Source organism: Cokeromyces recurvatus (assembly GCF_025118155.1).
Source record: "Cokeromyces recurvatus strain NRRL 2243 chromosome Unknown BX663scaffold_23, whole genome shotgun sequence".
Lineage (NCBI taxonomy): Eukaryota > Fungi > Mucoromycota > Mucoromycetes > Mucorales > Mucoraceae > Cokeromyces > Cokeromyces recurvatus.
In genome coordinates, this window is record NW_026251409.1 from 120,878 (window position 1) to 144,619 (window position 23,742).

Below are 23,742 nucleotides of genomic sequence, written 5' to 3' on the forward strand. Positions count from 1 at the left end.
AGAAACTTGTGATTTAACAGTATTTTCTACAAGTAATAAAATAGGGTTCATATTATATGCGTTTGTCTTCTTGTTCTTCTTTATACTAGAGTACAAATCTTGACATTGCTTTCATTAAAAAGTATGGGGTAAAGCGACACGAAATTACATAATATTATATTCAATATCGAGTTTTACTACTTGTTTTGATTCAAATACAATAGGATGAAACAGCATGGCTTACGGAGTTTTGACAAAGTAAAAAAAAAAAAAAAAAAAAAAAAAAAAAAAAAAAAAAAAAAAAAAAAAAAATACAGCATATTTCCCAGTTACAAGTGGTTACTATTTATGGCATCCCTAGATACATTTTTATTTTTATTTTTATTTATTTATTTTTATTTTTTTTTTCTTTAAATAATGTTTCGTCGTATAACATCGATTGTATTGTTATCCACATTCACTTTATTACCAATGTCAACAGTAAATGCACAAGAGAGTGTAAAAGCACATCATGATGGTCATAAATTTAGAAATCCTTGGCCCTCTTTTATCCCCTTTGGCTTTGGATCTGTCATCAAGCTACTTGCTACGACTGACATTAGGAATACGACTAAAAGGATAACAGCACAAGACAGAACGAAGAAAGTAGAAATGAATTGGAATTTAATTAAACAACAGGAACAACTAGATAATATAACTGTAACATGGCTGGGACAGTAATGATGATATATAGGATGGAATAATTCTTAACAAACATGGGATAATAACTTGAATCTATTATAGTGCTTGCATATTTTTACAAATGAAAGGATTTAATATCATTTTTGATCCTATATTTTCTGATAGGTAATCATGTTGCCATATAGTATATACATGTATTTTTTTTTTTTTTTTTGATCTAACGTGACTTTATTTATTAACAAGATGCGCTCCATTTCAATTTATAGGGCCTAAACGATTTACGGAGCCACCTTGTGCTTTAACAGATCTACCCAAAATTGATGCAGTCATTATTTCACATAACCAGTAAACATAACAAATTTAAATATTTAGATCTTAGTACCACAAGCAACTATATATATATATTCACTTTTTTTTTAACATGTATGTTATTAGTTATGATCATATGGATGCTAATACGATATCTCAAATTGATCAACATTCTCCTGACTGCAAATTCTATGTTCCTTTAGGTAATAAGAATTGGTTTAAATTGTCTAACCAGCTTGATAGTCAAGGACATGAAAGAGTGATTGAATTGGATTGGTGGGATACGGATATCCTTAAAAAGTCTGGGGCAACCCTAAGATTCACTTGTACACCTGCTCAGCATCAATCTGGAAGAACATTATTTGATAAAGATAAGACACTTTGGTCTTCTTGGTGTATTGAAGGTTTAGATAAGAATGAAAATCCAACAGAAGGGAGAATATTTTTCGGAGGGTATAACATAACATGATGAAATAACAACGGGGGGGAGAAACTGTGAATTAAATTATCTATGATTAGTGATACAGGTTATCGTGCAATTCCAGCAAATACAAAGCCTGAAGATGAATATAACTATGAATATTTAGATACTTTGCCTCATTGTCCTGCATTTAAAGGTAAAACTTGATTTTTTTTTTTTTTTTTTTGTTCTCTTATCATCATTGTGCCTATAGAAATTGGTGAAAAGGTTGGACCATTTGATTTAGCTTTGATACCTATAGGAGCATATTCTCCGAGATGGTTTATGTCTGCTGTACATTGCTCGCCAGAAGATGCAGTAGACCTTCACAAAGATATCAACAGTAAACATTCTGTAAGTATCATACATATACATATATATATATATATTTTAATAAATAAAATAGACAAATAAATAAATTAAACTCTCCTATCTTTAGATTGGTATACATTGGGGAACTTTTGTTTTAACGGATGAACCAGTTCATGATCCTCCAAAACGTTTAGAAGCAGCATTAAGACAACGTAAAATAGACACAAAGGAATTTCATGTTCTACCTTTAGGTGGTAGTTATACTGTGTCTATAAAGTAGTGCTTAATCGTCAACGTGATGAGCTTTATTGAAATAGTTGATGTATTTTTATAAAATCCATATTTATATAGTTTGAATAATAAACAGTAAATGACCTCGAAAAGCGGGGAGTTTTTCTAATTTAAAGTATCTTTGAATTTCATGTAGATAGGCTCTAAATCATTAGCATAATGATAATTATGATATATCCGAGTAATAAGAAACATACAACAAATATCTTCTTTAAAAAAAAACAATCCTATTTTATATGATACATAATATGAAATTAGAGTTTAAAGACTTTGATAGAGAAGAAAACTACCATGCTGATATGTTGTTAGTTATCCCTCCTAAGTAGAAGATACTCTTACAAAGATTTCTAGTTATACAAAGAAAACCCAGTGATTATCAAATCGTATAGATGTGTATTGCAATATAAGTTAGTGAAAAAAAAGACAGTCTTTTTATTTTATACGAATACAAGGTTTCCATATCGACATGTTTGGATTGCATTCATTTCAAGTTATATGGATTGAATTAAAAGAAAAATGAGATTTATTTTTTATGATAAAGAGCCCTTTCTCATATTATATCGATAAGCGACTAATAAAAGAATAAAAGGTAATTTGTCATTGAAAAGAAAAGCTAATTTGACTCAATTAAAGACATATTCACTAACCAAAAACATAATAAGAATAGTTGAAAGTAGTTGTAAGTGACTTTTTTTTTTTTTTTTTTTTTTTGAATTTTTAACTTTTTCATTAACTTTAAACTTTCTCCACTTTTAATAAAAAATAAAATAAAAATAAAATTCTAATCATGAGTATAACTCATCCAGACATTGACTACTCAAATAAAGTTATACTTGCACCTATGGTTAGTTAGCTTTATAATTTTCTCTCTTAAAGAAAATAAATATCAGTGATTATAATAAGAATTTAACTCTCTCTCTCTCTCTCTCTCTCTCTTTTTTTTTTTTTAAATAGGTACGAATTGGTACCTTGCCCATGAGATTATGTGCATTAGACTATGGTGCAGGTAAATAGTTAAATATAAGAAATAAATAAATTTATAATCTATTCATCTTTATTTATATATTTTTTTTTTTTAAAAAAAAAGACTTGGTTTGGTCAGAAGAACTAGTTGATAAACGTATTATTGGTTCTGTTCGTCGATATAATTGTAAATACTCTATTAGATATTAATTAACCATTTTAGATCTAATATTTATTTATTGCCTTTTTTTTTTTTTTTCTTCATAATTTAGCTGCCACTGGAGCCATTGAATATTATAAAGGCAATTCCTTAACATTTAGCACCTGTGATGCGGAGAAAGGTAAAGTGATTCTTCAATTAGGCACAGCAGATGCCGATTTAGCTCTACAAGCAGCTTTGACATTAAAACAAGATGTTGCTGCTGTGGATGTCAATTGTGGCTGCCCCAAAAAGTTTTCGATTCAAGGTGGTATGGGTGCTGCCCTTTTATCAAATCCAGAAAACCTTCAAAAGATATTAACAAATTTAGTCCAGCATTCGGGTATGCCTGTTAGTTGTAAAATCCGTTTATTGGAAACAAAGGAAAAGACACTCGATCTTGTGAAAATGATTATTTCTACAGGTGTCAAAGCACTTACAGTGCATTGTCGCACAAAAGAGCAACGTTCAACAGAGAAGGCAAATTGGGAGATGATGAAGGATATTGTAGATACTGTCAAATCGATTCGTGATATCCCTGTCATCGTAAATGGCGATATATTTCAATGGTCAGATATAGAAAGAGTAAAAAAATTAACATATTCGGATTCAGTCATGATGGCTAGAGGTGCACAATGGAATCCTTCTGCATTCAGGAGGGAAGGACTTTTACCATTTGAAACAGTTGTACGAGCTTATATTAAAAAGGCCATTGATTATGATAATCTTTTTCAAAATACAAAATATGTGCTCTTGAGTATGAATACGGAAGACACAACTCATACACGATCTGAACTATATACTAGAATACAAAGATCTAAATCGATGAGAACTATCTGTGAGCTCTTTGATTTAGTGGATTATTATGAAGAAGCTATTAAAAAACAAAAGTCCAAGTTGGAAGAAGCTGAAAAGACTAAGGAATTACTTGAAGAAGGAAAGAGAAGTAGAGAAGATGATAGTGTGATTGCTGAGCCTGTAGAAAAGAAATCCAAGAAGGATTAAAAAACAAAAACCTATATCATATAGATAGAATGTGTACATACATATAAAGATTACCTTAATAAATAGAACAAGCATATTAAGCTTATAATATATTTGTATATTTATTTATTATATGAAACTAATCATTATGTAGATATTATAATATAACTTGTGTGCATATAGATGTATATATAAATGAATAAGGTCCTCATTATTTAGACACTTTGAGCAATACGAGGCCAGGTTTGACGAATCTATTCATATTATTGTTATTCATTCGTTATTTATTTATATATAAATCTCTATTCTATTACATACCTTTTCATATAACTCTGGCTTTGTTCTAAGAGAGAAAAAAAGAAAAAAAAAAAAAAAAGAAAAGAATGGAGATTAATCTCTGTTGGTAGATGTGTGATACAATATGTATTACCTTCTTAATGCTTCAGGATCTTCAGCAAGGCAAACAAAGGTAGTTGCTACACCACTAGAGATGACAGTTGCAATAGTAGAAAACATGGAAGCACCGATCAAGAAGCACATCATAATGACAACAGGTGTCATATTTCCAGCTTGATTAAAAGTTGGTTTAGCCACTTCAAGATAAATAAAACCTAATAAAGAACAAAGTATACCGACAAGCAAACCACCTAATAATAAGAATAGTTATTAAAAAGAAAAGAAAAAAAAAGCGATAAAGAGAGAGAAAGAAAGAAATAGTAGCAAGTGCTATACATACCCATAAATAATACATTTCCTATTAAATTATCGTTAATCATTGCCTCTATACCACGATCTTTGATCATGGTCCATGTTCTTCTAGCAGATGGAATAAAGGCTTGGCCATAAATAGCTACGCCACTAAATGCATAATAGTTGAACCATTCCTAAAGAAATAGAAATGAATACATATATATTTTATATATATATATATATGCAACAATCGTCGTGATAATCATGTCATTCATTGTAATACTTACAAATAATCCAGCTGCACAGTTAACTATGCATTGAATGATGCAAATAAAGAATGCTGTGCATGCATTGTCTGTATTCGACCTTGCAATTTGCAAAAAGTATCGAATAAGATTAACAAAGGCAATTAAAAGGGCACCAAAGCAAATAGAACCAAAACTGGTAGTTAAAGCGCGTTTAAGGCTCCCCCAGATTGGATGTCGAACACCATCATTCAAAAAATAAACAGTGGCAAAGATACCGGCTAAAGTGACATGCGTAACATAAGATATGACTTGTGATGTCCAATAAAATGAAAATACTAAAAACACCATAGCACAATTAAGTTTAGAATTATTACTACTAGAACTATACCAAGCTTGATAAATGCCGATAACAGTGAACATGAATAAAAAGTTGAAAGCAGTCTGAATAATTAACGAAATAAAGCCAATTACTATTGTTGAAGGATATTTTCGAGTAATACTAGTAATGGTTTGTAGCATGACTATTTGTATATATTCAAATTAGGTTCTTTTCTTTTCTTTTCTTTTTTTTTTTTTTTTTTTTTTTTTTTTTTTTTTGTGAACAAAACCTGTAGCAAAAGGAATTCGACTCTTCCACCAAAAGAAACAAGCAACATAGAGACATGCAAAAATTAAAAAGACGATAGCAGCAGAATAATAATGCATTACAAAGTAATAAATAGTAACACCAAAATAAACGATAATAGAACCAATAAAGGTAACGACAATCAATGGCTTCGGGAAACTATAGATGTATACATATATATTAATCTTTTTTTTTCTTTTTTTTTTTGCTTCTTTTGCATATATATATATATTCATAAGCTACGTTACAGATTAGCAAATATCAAATACAAAAAGCTAATACCAAATCCAACAATAGCAGAGAGTCCAAAAATTTTAAATGTAGTAGTATCAAATGTTAAACCTGGATATGCATTCTCTGATTGTACACCATGATAAGATCCACTATGACTTCGATAGGTCCTTAAAGCAACCACAGCTAATCCAATAAAGGCCCCTAAATTACATAACCAAAGAAGAATTGCCCAAATATCTCGCCAACCTGAGGCCTGCTTGATTCCTTTCTCACCTGTTTCCCCACCATTTTCATTATTATATGTCTGAGTCGGTGGTATATTATAAAGAGGAGGCTTTTGATGATCATAAGATTGACCATAAGGTTGGCCATGGTATTCAGGATGATGCGTTTGATCTGTCTGGTTTGTATTATAGGGTTCATTGGGAGGAGGCGGATAATATCTATTGTTATCAGAAGTAGTTGGATATGTAGTTTGATTCACTGGAGGAGGTGGATAATGTTGATGGCTGTCATGAGCTGGATACATTGTTTGTTGATTTTCGGGAGGGGGAGGATAATATCTGTTAGTATCATTCATTGGATAAGTGGTTTGTTCATTTAAAGGAGGAGGAGGATAATGTATATTAGTATCAGCTTGAGGATATGTGTTAGTCTGTTCCATACTAATCTTTATAAAGAAGAAAAAGAAAAAAAAAAGAAAATGCGATAAATTGATTTTTTTTTCTTTTTCTATATATATATAAAAAAAAATTATGCAGTTTATTGCTTCAAGTAATACAAAAATCTTTAATGTACATAAATTAAAAGGACATACGCATATATTAAAGCTTGTCATTAAGATTTACAGCAGCACTATTGGTATAATCAAATAATGATAGCTGTTGCTGCTGCTGTTGTTGTTGTAACTCTAGTGATGTCGTTACAATAGGAATATTATTTATATCTTGAATCCAATACTCACTGTTATTAGTTATCCAAGAATTGTAATAAGAACAACTTTCTATAGATGATTGTAATAATTCTGTTGCTCCTTTTTCTTTTTCTTCTTCTTCCTTTTGTTGTTGTTGTAACAATGATGTCATGAGATAAGTCGTTGTTATTTTCGGATCTACATATTGGCTTGTAATGTCATTTATCATCATAGGAGGAGGAATATTAAAATACTTCTCATCAAAAGTATAACTACTACTTATATTTTCAAAAGTAAATGCAGGGTAGTTTTCCTTCAAGAAAGAATGGATAGTAGTTTGTAATGGTATAGTTATAGTCTTCCAATTATCCCAAATAGAAGGCATATCTAAAATTATCTCGGCCATTTTTAGGTAATATTGAATTTTTTCTGATTTTTCCAATTGATATGCATGCATCAGTACCTGCGAGGCAGCATCTAGAGTATACAAAATGATACCGTATGGCAAGAATCTAGGTTGATTTTGATAATTAGTGGAATCACTTAAAAATAATAAACATTTTTCAATTGCGTCTATAGCTTTTGGCATAGCAGATGTTATAGCTAATATATGATTTGTATCTGTAAGATCAAGTGTAGAAGGAAGATGATGCTCATGTAGGTTAAAAGGATCTTGCTTTCGTTTCCTTTCAGGATTCAATAAAGTATCCCGTAAGAATAAAAGACATATTCCAAAATATAAATGATATAACTCCAGAGTACATGCTTGAAGGCTTGATATATTTTTTCTATTATTTTCTATCAACTCTTGAAACTCATCAAGTACTTTCCTCATTTTCTTTTCAATCATATTAATAGTAATATCCTGTCCTTGGTCATCTTCAATGACAATAAAACTTTCCTCCTTATCAAGTTTAGAAAAAGATGACTTTGTGACTGTAGTAGTATTTAGTATATGCGGTATTTGCAATATTAGCTTAGAAGTTATTTTTGATATGATTGTTTTTACGTAGAATGCCTCGACTATATAAGCATACATTTTACATGTTCTTGGATTGTTATTTTCTCTATCATATTGATAAGACTTGGATGAATCGATATTAGGTGGAGGATAAGGTTGATGATGAAAAGTGACTACTCTTGGAACTTTATCAACTTTGAAAGAAAGCATGAAGAAAAAAAAAGAAAACAATCAGAATTTTATCCTATAAAAAGAAGAAGAAGAAAAAAAAAGAAGCCTTACATTCAACAGATCCACGTATTGTATGTTCAAAAGCAGACCAAAAAGTAACTAAAAGTAACTCTTTTTCAACAGGATTTAAATTAGTACTTAGGGTAGTGGTGTTGCTATCAAAAGATAATCCTAATTTTGATGCTATAGAATAGGATATAGCAATAAGTGTTGTACCCCTTTTTGGAAAACCAAAATTAACTTCAAACAAAGCTAATAATACAATCGCTTGATAGCTGCTTAATGCTGCCTCAGCTGAATTTTTTGATAGCAAATAATAAGCGTACTCTAAGAAAGGATTTCTATCTTTTTTATACAGTCCATTCCAAAACTCGAGTGGTTTCCCATCTAAAATTTGTGACTTGTATAGGGACGTACCATAAATGACTGAAAGCAATAATGGATCAGCTGTATCTGTCCAATACGATTGTAAGAGTATTGTTTTGTTTACAATGATCGAATAAGGATCGATTGAAAAAAAGCATTCAATTAGGTTAATAGCTTGCTGAGGTGGTAATGAGTTAAGCGGATTATTAATTGAATGTAAGTAGCAATTGTATAAAGAGGGTTCAAAAAAACTAGTGGTAGGGTCATATTTATAAAGAATAGTTGTAAATTTCAAGTTGGAACAAAAAGGGAAATGAAGTTTTGAAATGCGTTTCAGCAATATAGCAGCAATATCAGCACTGAACCAAATAAAGCTTTGTGTCAAATCAAATATCTTAATCCTCATGCTAAATTTAGAAGAAGACTCGTTGCACGTTATGAGTTGGTAATCGTCATTTTCTCCTAAAAGACTTTTTTTCAAGGTTGAATTGATAAAATAGGTCGAAAAGATGTTATTTATGTATTGAGTAAGATTGAACTGAGTTGCACTGTTGGAATGTTTCAAAGGAGGAATTAAAGATGTAACTGATGCATTTTCAAAAATGAATTCTCGACAAAAAGTAGTGGTTGAGCGTGTATTTAAATTTGTTGTGATTGCTGTTAATTTATTATCAACACCTGTGGCAACTTGTGAAAGTGCTAATTTATTTACAACGGCATTTTTAGGTGGCCGTCCAACAGCTCTATGCTCTTGATACACACAATTTATTTGTCTCTTTTCGCAACGACTGCATGGCTTTCCCCCATCGCATTTTACTTTTTTTGTTCGACACTGTAAGCAACTAACTTTTCTTTTAGCCATATCAAAAAAAAAAAAAAAGAAAAAAAAACAGCGGGTGTTATTGATAATAAATTCAAAAAAAAAAAAAAAAAAAAAAAAAAAGCGGCAATTAATTGGACATGTCAAATAATGGTCTTAGATCTACGTTTCACTACGGCATCATCAATGATAATAAGCAGATTCTCTGGTCTAAGCTTAATGAATAACATATGATCGATTATAATGATAGTTAAATATAATCTTCTTATTGAAAAGAAGGCCCAATACTGAATAGCCTGAATAACCTAAAGCATTTGTAAATAAACCCTAAGCATAGAGTATACTTATTACTGTTGTGTATTCTAAAGTTATTAAAGAGTTGTATGTATGCTTAGTTTTAGGATAACTTTAAATAGTATAGCTAATAATCATAAAGAGTAGACAATTGACATGATCATTAATTCAGGATTAGTTAATAGATTGTTTTGCTAATAGAAAACTTACAATTTACTTGTAGTAAAAGAAAAAAGTATATTTTATATCAACAGTATACATCTAGAATAGTGTTGATATTAGTTGTTACACATTCCCTCTTTTTCTTTATATTCGTAGAGGATTTGGTGTTATCAGCACTTCAAGTTTTATACCATTAACTAATTACTAGATTAAAGAACTGGGTTCTTTAATAATAGATTCACTTTTTATGTAGGTAATATCAGCATACAGAATTATAAATGAAAGCCTATAAATTGTTGAATCACACTAGATATCTTTAGCTATATATCACATCTTTTGTTTTTTCTTATTGATTCTACATTTAGTACTACTAGTAATAAGTAAGCTAACTTGGTTGATTCGACATTAAAATACTTGGTAGAACTAAACATACTAGGGAGCACTAAAAGGATATAATAAAGCTCCAAAAGAGAAACTCTAATCGGCACTGTCTTATCATAAATCATTCCAATGTTTTACATTACAGGTTATTAAAGTGTCTATTATTTATATTAAATAACAAAGTCATTATATACCGGCATTATTCACTTTTACAAAAATGCTATAACTAACTTTAGTCATGGACTTGGAATAATGCATAAAAAAAATTAAAATAACGTCTAAAAATCCCCAAATATGCTTTATCTTCTTTGTTTTTTTATTACTTTTTTTTTTTTTTTTTTTTTTTAGGAATGCGACCTTCATTGTGTAATAGTAGTAATAGCCGCGAAAATGATGTTAGAAAATATAATAGTGATACACAAATAAATAAAATGGAGAAAATAGATTTCTTTCAATTTAATGTGACCGAACCTTCTTCTCCAACAAAGAAAAATAATCAGATCAAAAAATGTTGGGTCATAATGGAAAAGTTAGCTGACCAAATTAAAAAGATAAAACAACAAGCGTCGCATTACAGAACAAGCCATCATGATAGCGATATGAATAATCCGTTTGTTTTCTTGGAGACTAGCTCTTATTTTAGGAATTCAATAGAGTTTTCATATATTTTCAACTATTCCGAAGGTAACTTAATCTGTAGAATGGAAATTATAATATAAATCATTCTTCTTTCTTAAATTAGTGAATGGCTTTCGACAGTCATTTATATTGAATCCAGATGACGGGCAAAGAGCAGTTAACAAAGTCAAGCACAAAAATGGCAAATCTAGAATAAAACAACAACAGACCCATTTTAAGAGAGAGAAAAAATCAACAAATTCGTTGATGATGTCAACACATGCAAAAAATTTGATTAATTCGTATGTCTCCTTTACATTATTATACATATTTGCTAGTAAGAGTCAATTTGTACCAGCAACAAAAGATCAAAGAAAAAGTCAATTTCAATTTAATTGTCTTTATCAACAACAACCTCAAATAACACTTGTAGATAATAATCCTAAAGCTTTATTAAAAATAAGGCAGCAAATACTAGATTTCGAAATACCTGCAGACTGGACGCGCATACCTTTAGAAAGACTTGTTGATAAAAAAGCAAATAAGCATAATGACTAGTAAGATTATGTCTTTAAAATAGTGAAAAAAACTATTCCAATTTTTTTTTTTTTTTGAATTGTAGTTTATATCCAAAAGATGCATTTGATTTAATTAAAAACTTAAGAAACAAAAAGAAGAACATAGAGATTCAAATTAAACGAATCGAAGAAAGTAAAGAATCAATATTAGAGTACAAAATAAAGTTAGATATGCTAGAACAGAATAGTCTTCAAGTTATGTGACAAATATATATATACATAGAAAGGAAATAGGTTATTAACACTTTGAAATAGATACTTGACTATTTTAAAGAAGAAGAATTGTCAAAAGAGTTAATGTCTCCTATAGAACACAATATATTTTTACTAGAAAAAGAACACCTAAAGTGTACTTATCTAATCAAGAAAATCAATAATGAAATTAATATGAAGAATCCATCTATTTGTTTGGATGATATGCAAATTAAAGTACAAGCTCTGCATAAATTACTTTATTTATGGTTTCTGTTAAAATTTTGTTTATGTCCATTAAGTAGTAAGATATTAATTGAAAGTTATAGTCTTAGTTGCTTGACTTCTAATCTTTTTTTTTTTGCAGTAGTTATTTTAGGCGTTATAGTTATTTTCATGCTTTATTTCTGATTTGCATATGTAGCACTTTTTAACATTTATTTGTTTGGAATTTCTTTTTATATACAAATATATAGAAAGTAAACAAAAAATGACGGAGTACAAATCAGATGAAAGGCTTAATATTTTACTTTCTATTGTTTATTTTAATGAGAATTTGTTCTTCGTCTTATAACAAAAAAGGAGAGGCTTCTTATAAATATGACGTTGTGTAACAGCATAAAAATAAAAGTAGCGTATGATTTCATAATAATAAGAAATGCATGTGTAATTGTCGTATGTGGCATTTTGCAGGTGCATTTTTTTTTTTTTTTTTTTTTTTTTTTTGCATTATAAATTTTATATAAACTTTTAAATATTCCTTTTCTTCTTCTTCTTTTTTTTCTTTAATATTTAATCTAGTTTTTTTTCATTTTACTTGTACAGTTACCATTATTAACTCATGTTGAAAGAGCCGCAAACGAGTACAAATTTCTTGAAAAGGAGTAATGAATTTACTTTCCCCTCTCCACTCTTAGCGTCACCTCATCAATCACAAGGAAAATATAAAACTAAATTAATAAATAGACGGCAGTCGATTACAAGGAATACAGCATCAAGTCTTGCAAAGATAGTGCGTCCTAATTCAAATGAAAAGCAAAATACGACTGTAATTCTTCCTGATTCAGCTACAGTAGTTAATCAAAGACAACAGTCATCCACAATGAAAACTAGGAAACAATCATTGAATGTGATAATCCCAATAGATAGCAAACCATTAACAATGATGGATCATGTTGGTACGACTGATAAAATTCAAAAAAGAAGGCAATCTTGGTCTCCAGTGAAAGCAGGTGCTTCTTCATCGCCCAATCCAGTACAGGTCATAAATGAAACAGCACCAGGAAATCCTTCTTCTAATTCACCAATACCAGAAAGAAAGGTCCTTTTGACATTAAAAAAAGATAGTGATGCCAACAGTACAATCTCTTTTGCTAGTAATAATACTTGTGATAACCTTTCTATTAAAGATTTGAGTAAAAATACACCTAAAAAACCAACATCAAAAACTTCTTTTACCGAAGATATTACCAACATGAAGCATGCATCATCATCATCATCATCATCAACATTAACAATATCATCATCTAGATATTCCTATAAACAAACATCTAAAACATCTTCTCGAAATAATCCTATCACTAATAACATTAAGAAAAATTCAATTACTGAGCATGCAGGGAAAAATCAATCATTAAATTCCCTTGAAACTCCTTCTGCATCTTTATCACCAACTCCTGATAATGTAAGTAGTAGTCTATTATAAAGTTATAGACAAAAAAAAAAAAGGTTGTTATTATAGATATGAGTATAGATTTATGTACGGGTTTTATTTATTTATTTTAGACTTTCTATAATCCTTCCTCACAAGGATGTACATATTTTGAGTATAATAAATACATTTCGGATGACAATGAGCAGTTGCCAGGTTACATGAGACGTCCTATTTGTGTAGCATGCAATCGCAACGTTAAAGTTACGTCAATTTCTGAAAATACGGCACACAGTCATTACAACACTATGAACAATAGATTTTCAAGTACAATGTCTCTAAAAAATAATAATAGTAATAGTAGTAGTAGTAGTAGTAGTAGTAATAAAAGAAAGTCTTCCTCAATTTCTGCTACAACAGTGACGAAGAATCATGATCATTTTTCAAACGACATGAATCCATTGAAATTTTGTATTCCAAATAATAATAAATACAACATCGTGACGAAAAAGACAAAAAGCTCTGAGACTATTACTGAAAGAAATAGCAATGTTCCTATTGATCATTCGGATTCTACAACTCAGATGATAGAAGCAACATCAACAGTGTGTTTAGATACGTCCATGAGTAGTCAGCAAAGTGATAAAAGTATACCTAATAATAAGAAAGATGAATATTCTCGATACCCTAGCAGTAGTAACGATCATCAAAAAATAAACTTTAGAGCAGATTGTCCTACATCACCCATCCCTACCGCTACCCAACGAAGAACAAATGATGTTACTCTTCAAAGAACGAACTTCATTTGTTCATCGCACCTTGACAGCCAACCTCAAACTTCCTCAAGGCAGCAACTCAAAAACAGAATATCTGATCCATCATTATTGCATCTTCCCATTACCACCATTAAAAAATGGGCTACACTCTTATCCCAGCAGCAACAACAACTTCTTTTTATTCTTATGCAAAATGGCAAGAATGATGAAGATTTAAAATTAATCCGAAATAATATCAAAGTAGTAACAAATCAGGAACAATTTGAAACGGCCCTATTCGAAACACAGTTAGAGATTTTACAAAAATTTACCACCATGCTACAACAAAGAAAAAAGGAAACCTTGTTTTCTTCACCTATTACTACTATATACAACAACAACAACAACAACAACAACAGTCATGGATTGTTATCTACTAAAAATGATATCCGTGAGGAAAATGAGGCGGTATTCAGGTCACTGATGAAACCAACAAGTTGGCAAACAAAATTAGAATATGGTGCTGTTCGTTTAAAATGGAATGTAAACCGATGGATAGGAAATTTGATTGTTGGCACAGGTGATATTGAGGCACATGAATATGATCCACTTGGGTATCCTAAAGATGTTATTATTTCTGGTATCTGTGTCACTACTGAACTTGAATTACTTCCAAAGGTAAGCATCCAGTTCTTCTTCTTTTTTTTTCCCCTTATATAACTTACATGTCTTCATGTTTAAAGAGCTTTCAAAAATATTACAAACCAAACCATGATGGTTCAAGAGAGATTATTTGCCATAAATACATTATAAGGTTAAATAGAGAAAAGCGTTTAACAACTTTTCAACTATTAGAAAAAGGAAAATGGGCAAAAGACACTTCCGTAACAAAATGTGAATTTTCAATGAAGGATAAAAACGAAAAGACAAAACAGTGTCATGTCAAGTTTGGTCTATTTACTCGGCGACATCATTGTAGAAGGTATATATTTATATATATATTTGTATGTATAAGATAATAAAGAATGTTTGAAATTGATTTTGCCTATTGTCTTTTATATATATACATATATAGTTGCGGACATATCTTTTGTCATACTCACAGTTCAAATCTTTTACCTCTATTTGCATCTAATGGTGAAGAGCGTGGTGAATGGTCTCGCGTATGCGATCTATGCTTCTTTAATCGCATTGATGCACAATCTTTAACTAGATCATAAAGAAATTTACTTATATATGAAGAGAAAAGAGATACTTATTTAAATAATAACATATGTATATTACTACGTTTCAAAGAAGTATATTTTTTTTTATTTAATATAATATTTTACAAAATTTTTTAAAAAAAAAATTAACACAAATAAAGATTAATATATGCTGTTTTAAAGTTTTTTTTTTTTTTTTTTTTTTTTTTTTTTTTTTTTTTTTTTTTTTTTTAAAGAAAAAGAAATTAAAAAGAAAAATCGTTATTTACCTAATTATAGCATCACAAACTTAATTATTTGAGTCTAGAATATGTCTTGATTATATATAGACCTTCGCGTAGAAAAAAAAAGTGGCATAAAATAGAATTTCTATTTTATTTTATTTTATTTTATTTTTTTTTTTCAAAGAAAAGTACGATGACTGCTGAATGGAAATTTAATATGATAAGCATCATATGTAGAGGTGAGACTATCTTTTATCAATTTATGGAAGTAGTTTGACAGGTTCTCTTGGCATGTGGTAATAATAATAATGCTGGTTTAAATTACCGATATTTACTATTTCCTCGGATCATCTACCACAGTTATGCTGCTTATTGTATTTATGCACACTATGATATTATAATAATATTAATAAAGCAAGTTGTATACATATATATATATATACAAAAAAAAAAAAGGAAAAAAAAAGGCAATAAATGAACGATAGCTGACTTCATTAAACCCATATATTGTCATGGAAACTAATTTGTACAGAATTGAGGTACCTGAAAAATAAAGTAATATTAAAATAAAAAACGTGCAACATTAGTATACTGTTTTTAGATATTTTAATTGAGGTAGTAGTATCTTTGATCTTCGGTCTTTAAACTTAGAATAATAAAGCTGAAGTATTTCTGTAAGTTATATTGTCAACGATATGAAATGAATAATAAAAAAAAGTGAAGTGAAACAAAATAAATACTGCATTTTAGTATAAATGCATATGTCGTTATTTCATGATAAAAATATTGCAGCTTATATTAATAGACTTATAATTCCTTTTTATTTTTTAATTCTATGTTATATATAAACTTATTAATATCTTTTTTTTTTCTACTTAATTATCTGAAGTTAGAAAGCGATGTATACTTTTTTTAACATCATATTAAAAAAAAAGAAAAAGAAAAAAAAAAAAGACCACTCTATTATATCAGTAATTAAGGCTCCATTTGAAATATTTGAAAAAAAAAAAGATCTCCTTTTTTTTGGGTGTAGTAGTAAATGAGGGAAACTAGTCAAGGTGATAAAAAATTTATTTTTATGAAGAAATGATATTAGGAATAGGAGTTGATATAGTACATTTATCACGAATTGCAGCTATCATATCTAGAAGAGGAAGAGATAGATTCGCAAGAAGAATCCTTAGTCCAATTGAATGTAAAGAATTTCAACTAAATTGCTCATCATCGTCTTTTGATGATCAGAAACAATTAACATATTTAAGCTCGAGGTAAATTGAACAGTGAAGTCATTACATTTTATACAGAAAAATTAAACTATTTATATAAAGATGGTGTATAAAAGAAGCGACATATAAAGCTTTATATCCCATACATAAGCTTGAATGGAAACAAGTAACAGTGATAAAGAAAGAAGGTAGTTTTTTTTTTTTTCCTTTTTATTATTATACAATATATAGATGTAAATATAATGATATGAAGAGTTTTAACCTCGAAAATAAAGGTAAACCCGAAATAGATATAGTGAATAGTGAAAAATATGGAATACAAAAAGCCCATTTATCTTTGTCGCATGATGGAGAATATGCTATCTCTCAAGTTATACTAGAAGGAAAGTCAAAATAAGCCCATGTGTTACGGCACCAAATTAGGATACTTTGCGTTCCTTTTTATTTATTTTTTTATTTTACTTTGCCCTAAATGTTGTAAACATAAAATAATAAATTAATATATTTTTAAACACAAACTATTTTGCTTGATTTAAGGGCTTTCTTCTGTAATATTTTTCTATTTTCCCCTCCTTTTTTTTTTTTTTTTTTTTTTTTTATAAAAATATATCTATTTTCCCCCCTTCATTTTTCTCTTTATTTTTATTTATTTTTATTTTATTTTTATTTATTTTATTTTTACTTTTATTTTATTTTTATTTTATTTTTTTTGTTAGTGTATGAAAGCATTTAAATTAAGCTCTTAGTACATAGAAATATCATATACATATACATATATATATAAATATATATATAATATACACATATATACACACATATATACACACACACACACATATTTATATATATACATATAGAATATATAATATATACATATTTATATACAAATAAGCACATACTATATACCTACTATAAATATATATAAACGTACCTTTACTTACATACATACATACATACATACATACATACATACATACATACATACATACATACATATATATATATACATATATATATACCATGAGTCAAGAATTAGCAAATTTAACTTCTGCACCAACCTCATTTACATCTAATGCAACCTCTACTCCAATAATTAACCATGCCATTACTTGTTTGAAATGCGAATTGCCTCTGGGCGATCAGCTTGTTAGAGCATTAGACGGTGCGTTTCATCCAGATTGTTTTACTTGTTGGGTAAAAAATAAAAGAAAGAAAAAAAAAAAAGAAAAGAAAAAGAAAATAAAATAAAATAAATGTACCCTAGGCATTGATTAGAAAATACACATGTATAAATAGGATTGTAATACACCAGTTGCTTCAAGATATTTACCTCACCCTACTGAACCAGGACGACCTTTATGTGAAACAGACTATTTTAAAAGACTTGGGCTTTTATGTGCACAATGTAATGAGCCTTTGCGTGGAACATATATAATTGCGCTCGATAAAAAATATCATACGGATCATTTTACTTGTAGTGAGTGCTCTACTGTATTTGGACCTGAAGATTCATATTATGAACATAACTCAAACGTTTATTGTCATTTTCATTATTCAACTCAATTTGCCGTATCTTGTGTTGGTTGTGACATGGCTATTTTGAAACAATATGTTGAAATTGAAAGAAATGATGTAGTAGATCATTGGCATCCAGAATGTTATATGATTCAAAAGGTGAATACATGTCTAAATATATACAATACTATCATGTTCATCGTTATTCATCTTTTCCCTTCTTTGCATAGTTTTGGAATGTCAAAGTAGCTCATCCTTCTCTAAAAGACAGCGATTCTATAGCTACAAAAGGTAATAAAGGAATACATAGGTTTTTTTTTTTTTTAAAAAAAAATGTATATATTGTTTATGTTTAAATTTGAATAAGATTACAAGCTGCTAGAGCCATCAGCATTATTTCAAGTTCAAAAAGATATGGAAGAAAAAGTGATAAGTATTTGGTCAGTTTTATCAGCATTTGAAGGTAAACAATCTAGTTTCTATATAAGCTTGTTTAATCCATATTAATTAATCCATTTTTTTTTCTCTCCTTGAATAAAGAATCATCTGCTGTTTGTATATCCGAAATGTTACTTCATGTTTCTAATGGAGCATATATCGAGAGCATCTGTTTATCAGAAAGATTTTTAGTGCATGTAGAGGCATTATTTGCTGGAATAGACAAAATCCATTGTACATATGAAGAATATAATCAAACGGGTAAAATATATCGAAAAAAAAAAGAAAGTTACAATATGTGTACTGACTTGTGAATTGTTAGAATTTAAATATACAAGAGAGGCTAAAATGCTTTGCAAGAAAATTATCAACTTCTTTTCTTTATTATCTAGAACAGGCGATATGGAAATGAAAAAATTAGGAATTACTCAAGAATTATTATCCTTAGTGACAGGTCTAGCCCATTATCTAAAAATTTTAATACGGTTAGCATTGACATCTGCTTTACGTCTGGTAAACGATCTTTTTATCTATCTTAATTGAACCAATGTCATATTCAATTTAAAAGTTCTATTTATAGGAAATTATAGTTGGGAAGCCTGTCGTTGTTTCTCGTTTATTAGCTAAATTGATGGAAATACCTGGAAAGGAAAGGCGAAGTCGTGATTGTCAACGTTTAATTAAAGCAAAGAATACGGATTATTGTCAATTATGTAAAAATACAATTGAAGATCAATGTATACGAAGTGGAGATTATAGGTGGCATATGCATTGTTTCAAATGTCAACAATGCTCTTGTTCATTATCTATAAATGAAGGTGCTATTTTTAACTCAGCTTCTTGTACTCTTCATTGTATTCAATGTTCTGGGTTATCTGCAAAGGACGCAATACCATTTGAATATATCACTAAATTAACTCAATATAGTTTCCTTTTACGAGTTGCTTTAAGTCGACTTTGTAACTTATTGCAAATAACAGGTAACAGACTACTCTCTCTCTCTTTCGTTCTCTCTCTCATTCTTTTCTTTTCTCCTAATGATTTAGATGCCCAACTCTCTTCAGTAGATTATTCGACTAAATTAAAACCAAGTCAACATCTTTTAAAAGATACAAGTACAAATATCCAATTATCACCGTCAGCAGAAAAGCAATTGACTTTAATACCAGAAGATAAGTTAAATAATGTGGATATTTATCCTACAGAAATTATGGATGCTAGGAGTACCGTATCTTCTTCTACAACTCATTTAGAAAGAAAAATATCACGATCCTTTAAAATGGCAAATAAACGCTCAACTATTCTCGGTAATGCAGATCTGACAGCATCACTTCGAACCCAAACACAATCTTCTTCTATCCCACCTGTTCGATTAGATAGTTTACAACGTCGTATTGACCACCAAAAAGATTTACCAGATTTACCTCCAAATCCGAATCATGTAACACGTCATAAAGCAACGCGTAGTGTTGGTTTAGATGATTTACCACAATTAGCAGCCGCAGCTGTAGCCTCTAAGAAACAAATGATAGCCCATTTATCTCATTCAATTCATATCCCTACTACTGCCTCAGGTCGTCCTCGTATTTATCTTTCAGAACTATCAGCTTTACAATATATGATTATTCGTTATGTAGCCGTTGTTCATATTGAACAATATGTTAAATCCTCCTTTTCTTCAAGTGAGCTTTTAAATCTAATCGAGACTAAAAAGGGATCTATCTGGGGCAAATTTTTTACACCCTTTAAAAAGCAAAAGAATCATGTGACTAAAGCAAAAGAGGAAGGTACATTTGGTGTCCCACTTGACATTTTAACAGAGAGAACAGGAGTTGAATCCAATTTAGGTTCAGGGCATTCTCCAATAAAATTAGCTGCTTTTGTAGATGATGCAATTACTGCTATGCGACAAATGGATATGACAGCCGAGGGTGTCTTTAGAAAGAATGGTAATATTCGACGTCTAAAAGAGCTTTCAGATGCTTTAGATCGAAATCCTAATGAAGTGGATTTGACTCAAGAAAGTGCTATTCAAGTAGCTGCTTTATTAAAAAAATTTCTTCGTGATTTACCCGACCCATTATTAACTCATAAACTTCATCCTTTATTTCTATGTGCTGAAAGTAAGTGAAAAAAAAAAAAAAAAGAAAAAGAGTAGCTGTTATAAAGTTTTACTTGTATTGAATTCAATGTAAATAGGAATTGAAAATTCTTTAGAAAGAAAAAGAGCTTTACATCTTGTATGTTGCATATTACCTAGATGTAATCGAGCCACTATGGAAGTTTTGTTTGTATTCTTAAGATGGGTTGCATCCTTTTCTCATGTTACAGGTGATGTTGGTAGTCGTATGGATATTCCAAATTTAGCACGAGTTATTGCACCTAATATTTTAACAGCTAACTCAAAAGATCCTTTAAAGGATGACTCATTTGCAGCAATTCGAGTTATTGAAGTTTTATTAGAATCTTATGAAGAATTTTGTTTAGTAAGGAAGACCTTTTTTTTTTTTTGTTGTATTTCATTTCAGTTTTTAACTCGTTTATAAAGGTGCCAGATGATTTAGAAATATTTTTAGAAGATCCCAATTTAAACGATGTTGATATGTCGCCTAAAGAATTCTTTAAACGAGTAGAACAAACAGTGAAGCATAATATGAATACACATAGTAGTGCAGTATCCTCTAAATCTAGTATGTATTCAACTAGTCAAATGACGAAAGAAGGTTTTAAATTATATGATTGTACAGTGACAGATGGTCGTCATCATCCACCTACCTCTATCTATGCACAACCTCAGTTTTTACCTTATACCAATAAACATCCAAATTCAGATTATGTGCCTAAACAATTAAATATGAGATATCATCAACCTGGAGGATCCATGCCTTCACCGCCACGACGTATGGAGAGTCATGAATCTTTTACATCTATTCATTCTTCTCCTCTACAGAAAGACTCTCATCCAACATCCTTATATCGTTATCCACATTACCAGCAACAACAACAACAGCAATCATCACCTTTAAATCCCACGCCTAACTCTACTACTTCAGCTGTTGCTAATGCTATTTCTACTCCTACACTATAGAAAGAGCGATTTTCTCATTCTACAATATCCATATCCATATCCATATCCATATATATATATGTATATATACACATATATATATTTATATATAATACGGTCATTTTCAACTCTTTCTCTTTCTCTCTCTCTCTCTCTCTTTCCTTGTCTTGATTTATAAATAGTTTTGCTTATGAATATAAAAATGAATATCTATGTTTTTATATATTTTGATCTTATAGATTGAAAGGAAGGAGAGGGAAAGTTCGTTATTATATTTAAAGAGAATAAATAATGTATAATACAGAAGAATAGTCTATTTTTATGAGTCACATTTTTTTTATTTTATTTTAGATGATGGTATATGAGAAGTTGCTTTTTCTTTCTTTACTATTACAAATCACGAATTCTTTCTACTCTACCACATTCTAGTAAATGGGAGCCTCTATATTTAATAAGATATTCACCATTAGGCCGAGCAATCACAGTTTTATTTACAGAACAACCCTAATAATAATAATAATAATAAAAGAAAAAGAGAAAGAGAAGGAGAAAGAAGAAACGTGTGAATATTGTATGAAATTCATATGTCATGAATAATTCGGGCAAACTCGTGAACCCCCAATTTCACCCGTCGAATCCCGTTTTTTTTTTTATTGCTATTATCATCATTATGGCTTACTTACTTTGTTACTGTTTGAACATTTATAATAGATACTTTTACAACCCGTCTTCTTCTGTACTGTGTTTCCATTATTTTTCCAAAAATAATTATCAATGTAAGGAAATTCTCTTGTTTCTACAATTTTTGTGATAGCTTGCATTTCCCTTCTACGTCTTGATTTCGTGTTGCTATTTGATGTTAAAGGTTTCTCATCTACTACTACTGTTGTTGTATGATCTGACATGATAATTGTACTTTATATGAATACATAGTTTATTAGTATATTGAATTAAAAAGTAAAGAAAAAAGCAAGCACCCTTTACTTACTTTTGTTCTTCTTCAAAGAGATTTCCTCCCATGGCCAGCATGGCAGCAGCAGCAGAATTACGACGTTGATCCAGAATATAGTTTTCTTCTTCTTCGTCGTCGTCTTCTTCTTCAGAAGATAAAGAGGACATGGAAGAAAATGAAGAACGGTCCTCGATATCAACACGAGAAGAGATAGGATGTGATTGAGGAATGATATAAGGCGAAGAAGATTCCTGTTGGTGTATCTTCTTTTTTGTATGAGGAAGGATTTTATAAGAACTGTTTCTTATTTGATATGAATCGTTTCCTTCTTCTTCTTCTTCTTTTCCATTCTCTGTTGAAATAAAATTTAAATGAGGAGGACGATGATGGTGTAAATAAAAATCAAGTTCCTTTGCACGTAATCTTGCTTCCTCTGCTCTACGTTTATCTTCTTCTACTTTGCTTGTTAATATTAATTTTAATAATTCGGGTTGTGATTGATATTGTTGAATTACATCTTGTAAATCATAAACTGAAATTAGAGACGTTGAATTCTCTTTTATATTCTTTTGTTTATTAAAATAGTCTTCATTTGATAAATATTGACTCATTCTTTATATATAAAAAAGAAAGCTGAAAAAAAAGAAAATAAATAAATAAAAAGAACATAAAATTATTCTCTTTTCTTTTTTCTTTTTCTTTTTCTTTTTTTTTTTTTTTTTTTTTTTTTTTACTAAAATAAAAAAGGCGGAGGTACATGTATGCGTGTGTGTATGTGTGTGTGTGTGTATGTGTGTGTGTGTATATATATGTGCGTGTACACAACAGACTCGGGATTTTCACGGAATACATTCTAATTTCTTATTTATAATCATAAAAAATAAAACTATTTTGATCTGTTGCCAAAACAAGGCTTTGTCTTTTTTTTTTTTTTAAATAAAGATAAATTATTAAGGATTAAGGACAGGGAACAGTTGAGGTAAAATAAGCATGATATTTTTTTATTCTATTTAAATAAATGATAGTATCTTTGTTTAAAATAAAAGATATATCACATGGGAGGGAAGAGTGACATATTACTACTACTACTACTACTACTATAATTACGACTATTACTTTATTGATCTGAATTTAAAATCAATATTTACAACAACCCTATTCTCCCATGATTTGCCGTCAATTGCCTAATATGTAAATATACCAAATTAATAAAATAGG

The 23,742-nt window shown here is 29.6% G+C and overlaps 10 protein-coding genes across 10 annotated transcripts; 7 read left to right on the plus strand and 3 right to left on the minus strand.

Moving 5' to 3' along the window:
* Positions 1 to 295: 295 nt before the first annotated feature.
* On the plus strand, positions 296 to 2,147 carry BX663DRAFT_517482 (beta-lactamase superfamily domain-containing protein). The gene is made up of 7 exons (XM_051528731.1): positions 296 to 695; positions 763 to 825; positions 904 to 1,005; positions 1,096 to 1,422; positions 1,489 to 1,586; positions 1,644 to 1,783; positions 1,869 to 2,147. Exons 1-7 carry the CDS (start codon positions 397 to 399, stop codon positions 2,019 to 2,021), a joined length of 1,182 nt encoding a protein of 393 aa, XP_051380401.1. The 5' UTR covers positions 296 to 396; the 3' UTR covers positions 2,022 to 2,147.
* Positions 2,148 to 2,782: 635 nt separating this feature from the next.
* BX663DRAFT_517494 (uncharacterized protein) lies at positions 2,783 to 4,273 on the plus strand. Its single transcript, XM_051528732.1, has 4 exons — positions 2,783 to 2,876; positions 2,987 to 3,038; positions 3,120 to 3,182; positions 3,268 to 4,273. Exons 1-4 carry the CDS (start codon positions 2,820 to 2,822, stop codon positions 4,197 to 4,199), a joined length of 1,104 nt encoding a protein of 367 aa, XP_051380402.1. The 5' UTR covers positions 2,783 to 2,819; the 3' UTR covers positions 4,200 to 4,273.
* On the minus strand, positions 4,274 to 6,658 carry BX663DRAFT_458566 (plasma-membrane choline transporter-domain-containing protein). Its single transcript, XM_051523904.1, has 7 exons — positions 5,990 to 6,658; positions 5,725 to 5,900; positions 5,156 to 5,637; positions 4,915 to 5,062; positions 4,609 to 4,825; positions 4,497 to 4,521; positions 4,274 to 4,432 (listed from the first exon to the last, which is right to left on the minus strand). The coding sequence occupies exons 1-7, from the start codon at positions 6,637 to 6,639 to the stop codon at positions 4,394 to 4,396; spliced, it is 1,737 nt and encodes a 578-aa protein (XP_051380403.1). The 5' UTR covers positions 6,640 to 6,658; the 3' UTR covers positions 4,274 to 4,393.
* A 133-nt stretch (positions 6,659 to 6,791) lies between these two features.
* Positions 6,792 to 9,334, minus strand: BX663DRAFT_517497 (uncharacterized protein). Its single transcript, XM_051528733.1, has 2 exons — positions 8,132 to 9,334; positions 6,792 to 8,043 (listed from the first exon to the last, which is right to left on the minus strand). The coding sequence occupies exons 1-2, from the start codon at positions 9,306 to 9,308 to the stop codon at positions 6,800 to 6,802; spliced, it is 2,421 nt and encodes an 806-aa protein (XP_051380404.1). The 5' UTR covers positions 9,309 to 9,334; the 3' UTR covers positions 6,792 to 6,799.
* Positions 9,335 to 10,453: 1,119 nt separating this feature from the next.
* On the plus strand, positions 10,454 to 11,503 carry BX663DRAFT_554029 (uncharacterized protein; the record flags this gene model as incomplete). The annotated part of the gene is made up of 3 exons (XM_051531495.1): positions 10,454 to 10,787; positions 10,846 to 11,278; positions 11,344 to 11,503. 3 exons carry the CDS (start codon positions 10,454 to 10,456, stop codon positions 11,501 to 11,503), a joined length of 927 nt encoding a protein of 308 aa, XP_051380405.1.
* Positions 11,504 to 12,292: 789 nt separating this feature from the next.
* Positions 12,293 to 14,770, plus strand: BX663DRAFT_156088 (uncharacterized protein). The gene is made up of 2 exons (XM_051521621.1): positions 12,293 to 13,175; positions 13,277 to 14,770. The coding sequence occupies exons 1-2, from the start codon at positions 12,333 to 12,335 to the stop codon at positions 14,615 to 14,617; spliced, it is 2,184 nt and encodes a 727-aa protein (XP_051380406.1). The 5' UTR covers positions 12,293 to 12,332; the 3' UTR covers positions 14,618 to 14,770.
* On the plus strand, positions 14,553 to 15,255 carry BX663DRAFT_517500 (uncharacterized protein). Its single transcript, XM_051528734.1, has 2 exons — positions 14,553 to 14,879; positions 14,973 to 15,255. The coding sequence occupies exons 1-2, from the start codon at positions 14,623 to 14,625 to the stop codon at positions 15,115 to 15,117; spliced, it is 402 nt and encodes a 133-aa protein (XP_051380407.1). The 5' UTR covers positions 14,553 to 14,622; the 3' UTR covers positions 15,118 to 15,255.
* A 1,157-nt stretch (positions 15,256 to 16,412) lies between these two features.
* On the plus strand, positions 16,413 to 16,949 carry BX663DRAFT_439490 (4'-phosphopantetheinyl transferase; the record flags this gene model as incomplete). Its single annotated transcript, XM_051523336.1, has 3 exons — positions 16,413 to 16,594; positions 16,655 to 16,724; positions 16,806 to 16,949. 3 exons carry the CDS (start codon positions 16,413 to 16,415, stop codon positions 16,947 to 16,949), a joined length of 396 nt encoding a protein of 131 aa, XP_051380408.1.
* A 575-nt stretch (positions 16,950 to 17,524) lies between these two features.
* On the plus strand, positions 17,525 to 21,719 carry BX663DRAFT_517504 (uncharacterized protein). The gene is made up of 10 exons (XM_051528735.1): positions 17,525 to 17,746; positions 17,849 to 18,226; positions 18,298 to 18,358; positions 18,435 to 18,530; positions 18,608 to 18,766; positions 18,828 to 19,018; positions 19,086 to 20,628; positions 20,705 to 20,991; positions 21,054 to 21,195; positions 21,253 to 21,719. Exons 1-10 carry the CDS (start codon positions 17,573 to 17,575, stop codon positions 21,591 to 21,593), a joined length of 3,372 nt encoding a protein of 1,123 aa, XP_051380409.1. The 5' UTR covers positions 17,525 to 17,572; the 3' UTR covers positions 21,594 to 21,719.
* Positions 21,720 to 21,886: 167 nt separating this feature from the next.
* On the minus strand, positions 21,887 to 23,227 carry BX663DRAFT_517510 (uncharacterized protein). Its single transcript, XM_051528736.1, has 3 exons — positions 22,561 to 23,227; positions 22,256 to 22,487; positions 21,887 to 22,076 (listed from the first exon to the last, which is right to left on the minus strand). Exons 1-3 carry the CDS (start codon positions 23,133 to 23,135, stop codon positions 21,963 to 21,965), a joined length of 921 nt encoding a protein of 306 aa, XP_051380410.1. The 5' UTR covers positions 23,136 to 23,227; the 3' UTR covers positions 21,887 to 21,962.
* Between the last annotated feature and the right edge of the window lie 515 nt (positions 23,228 to 23,742).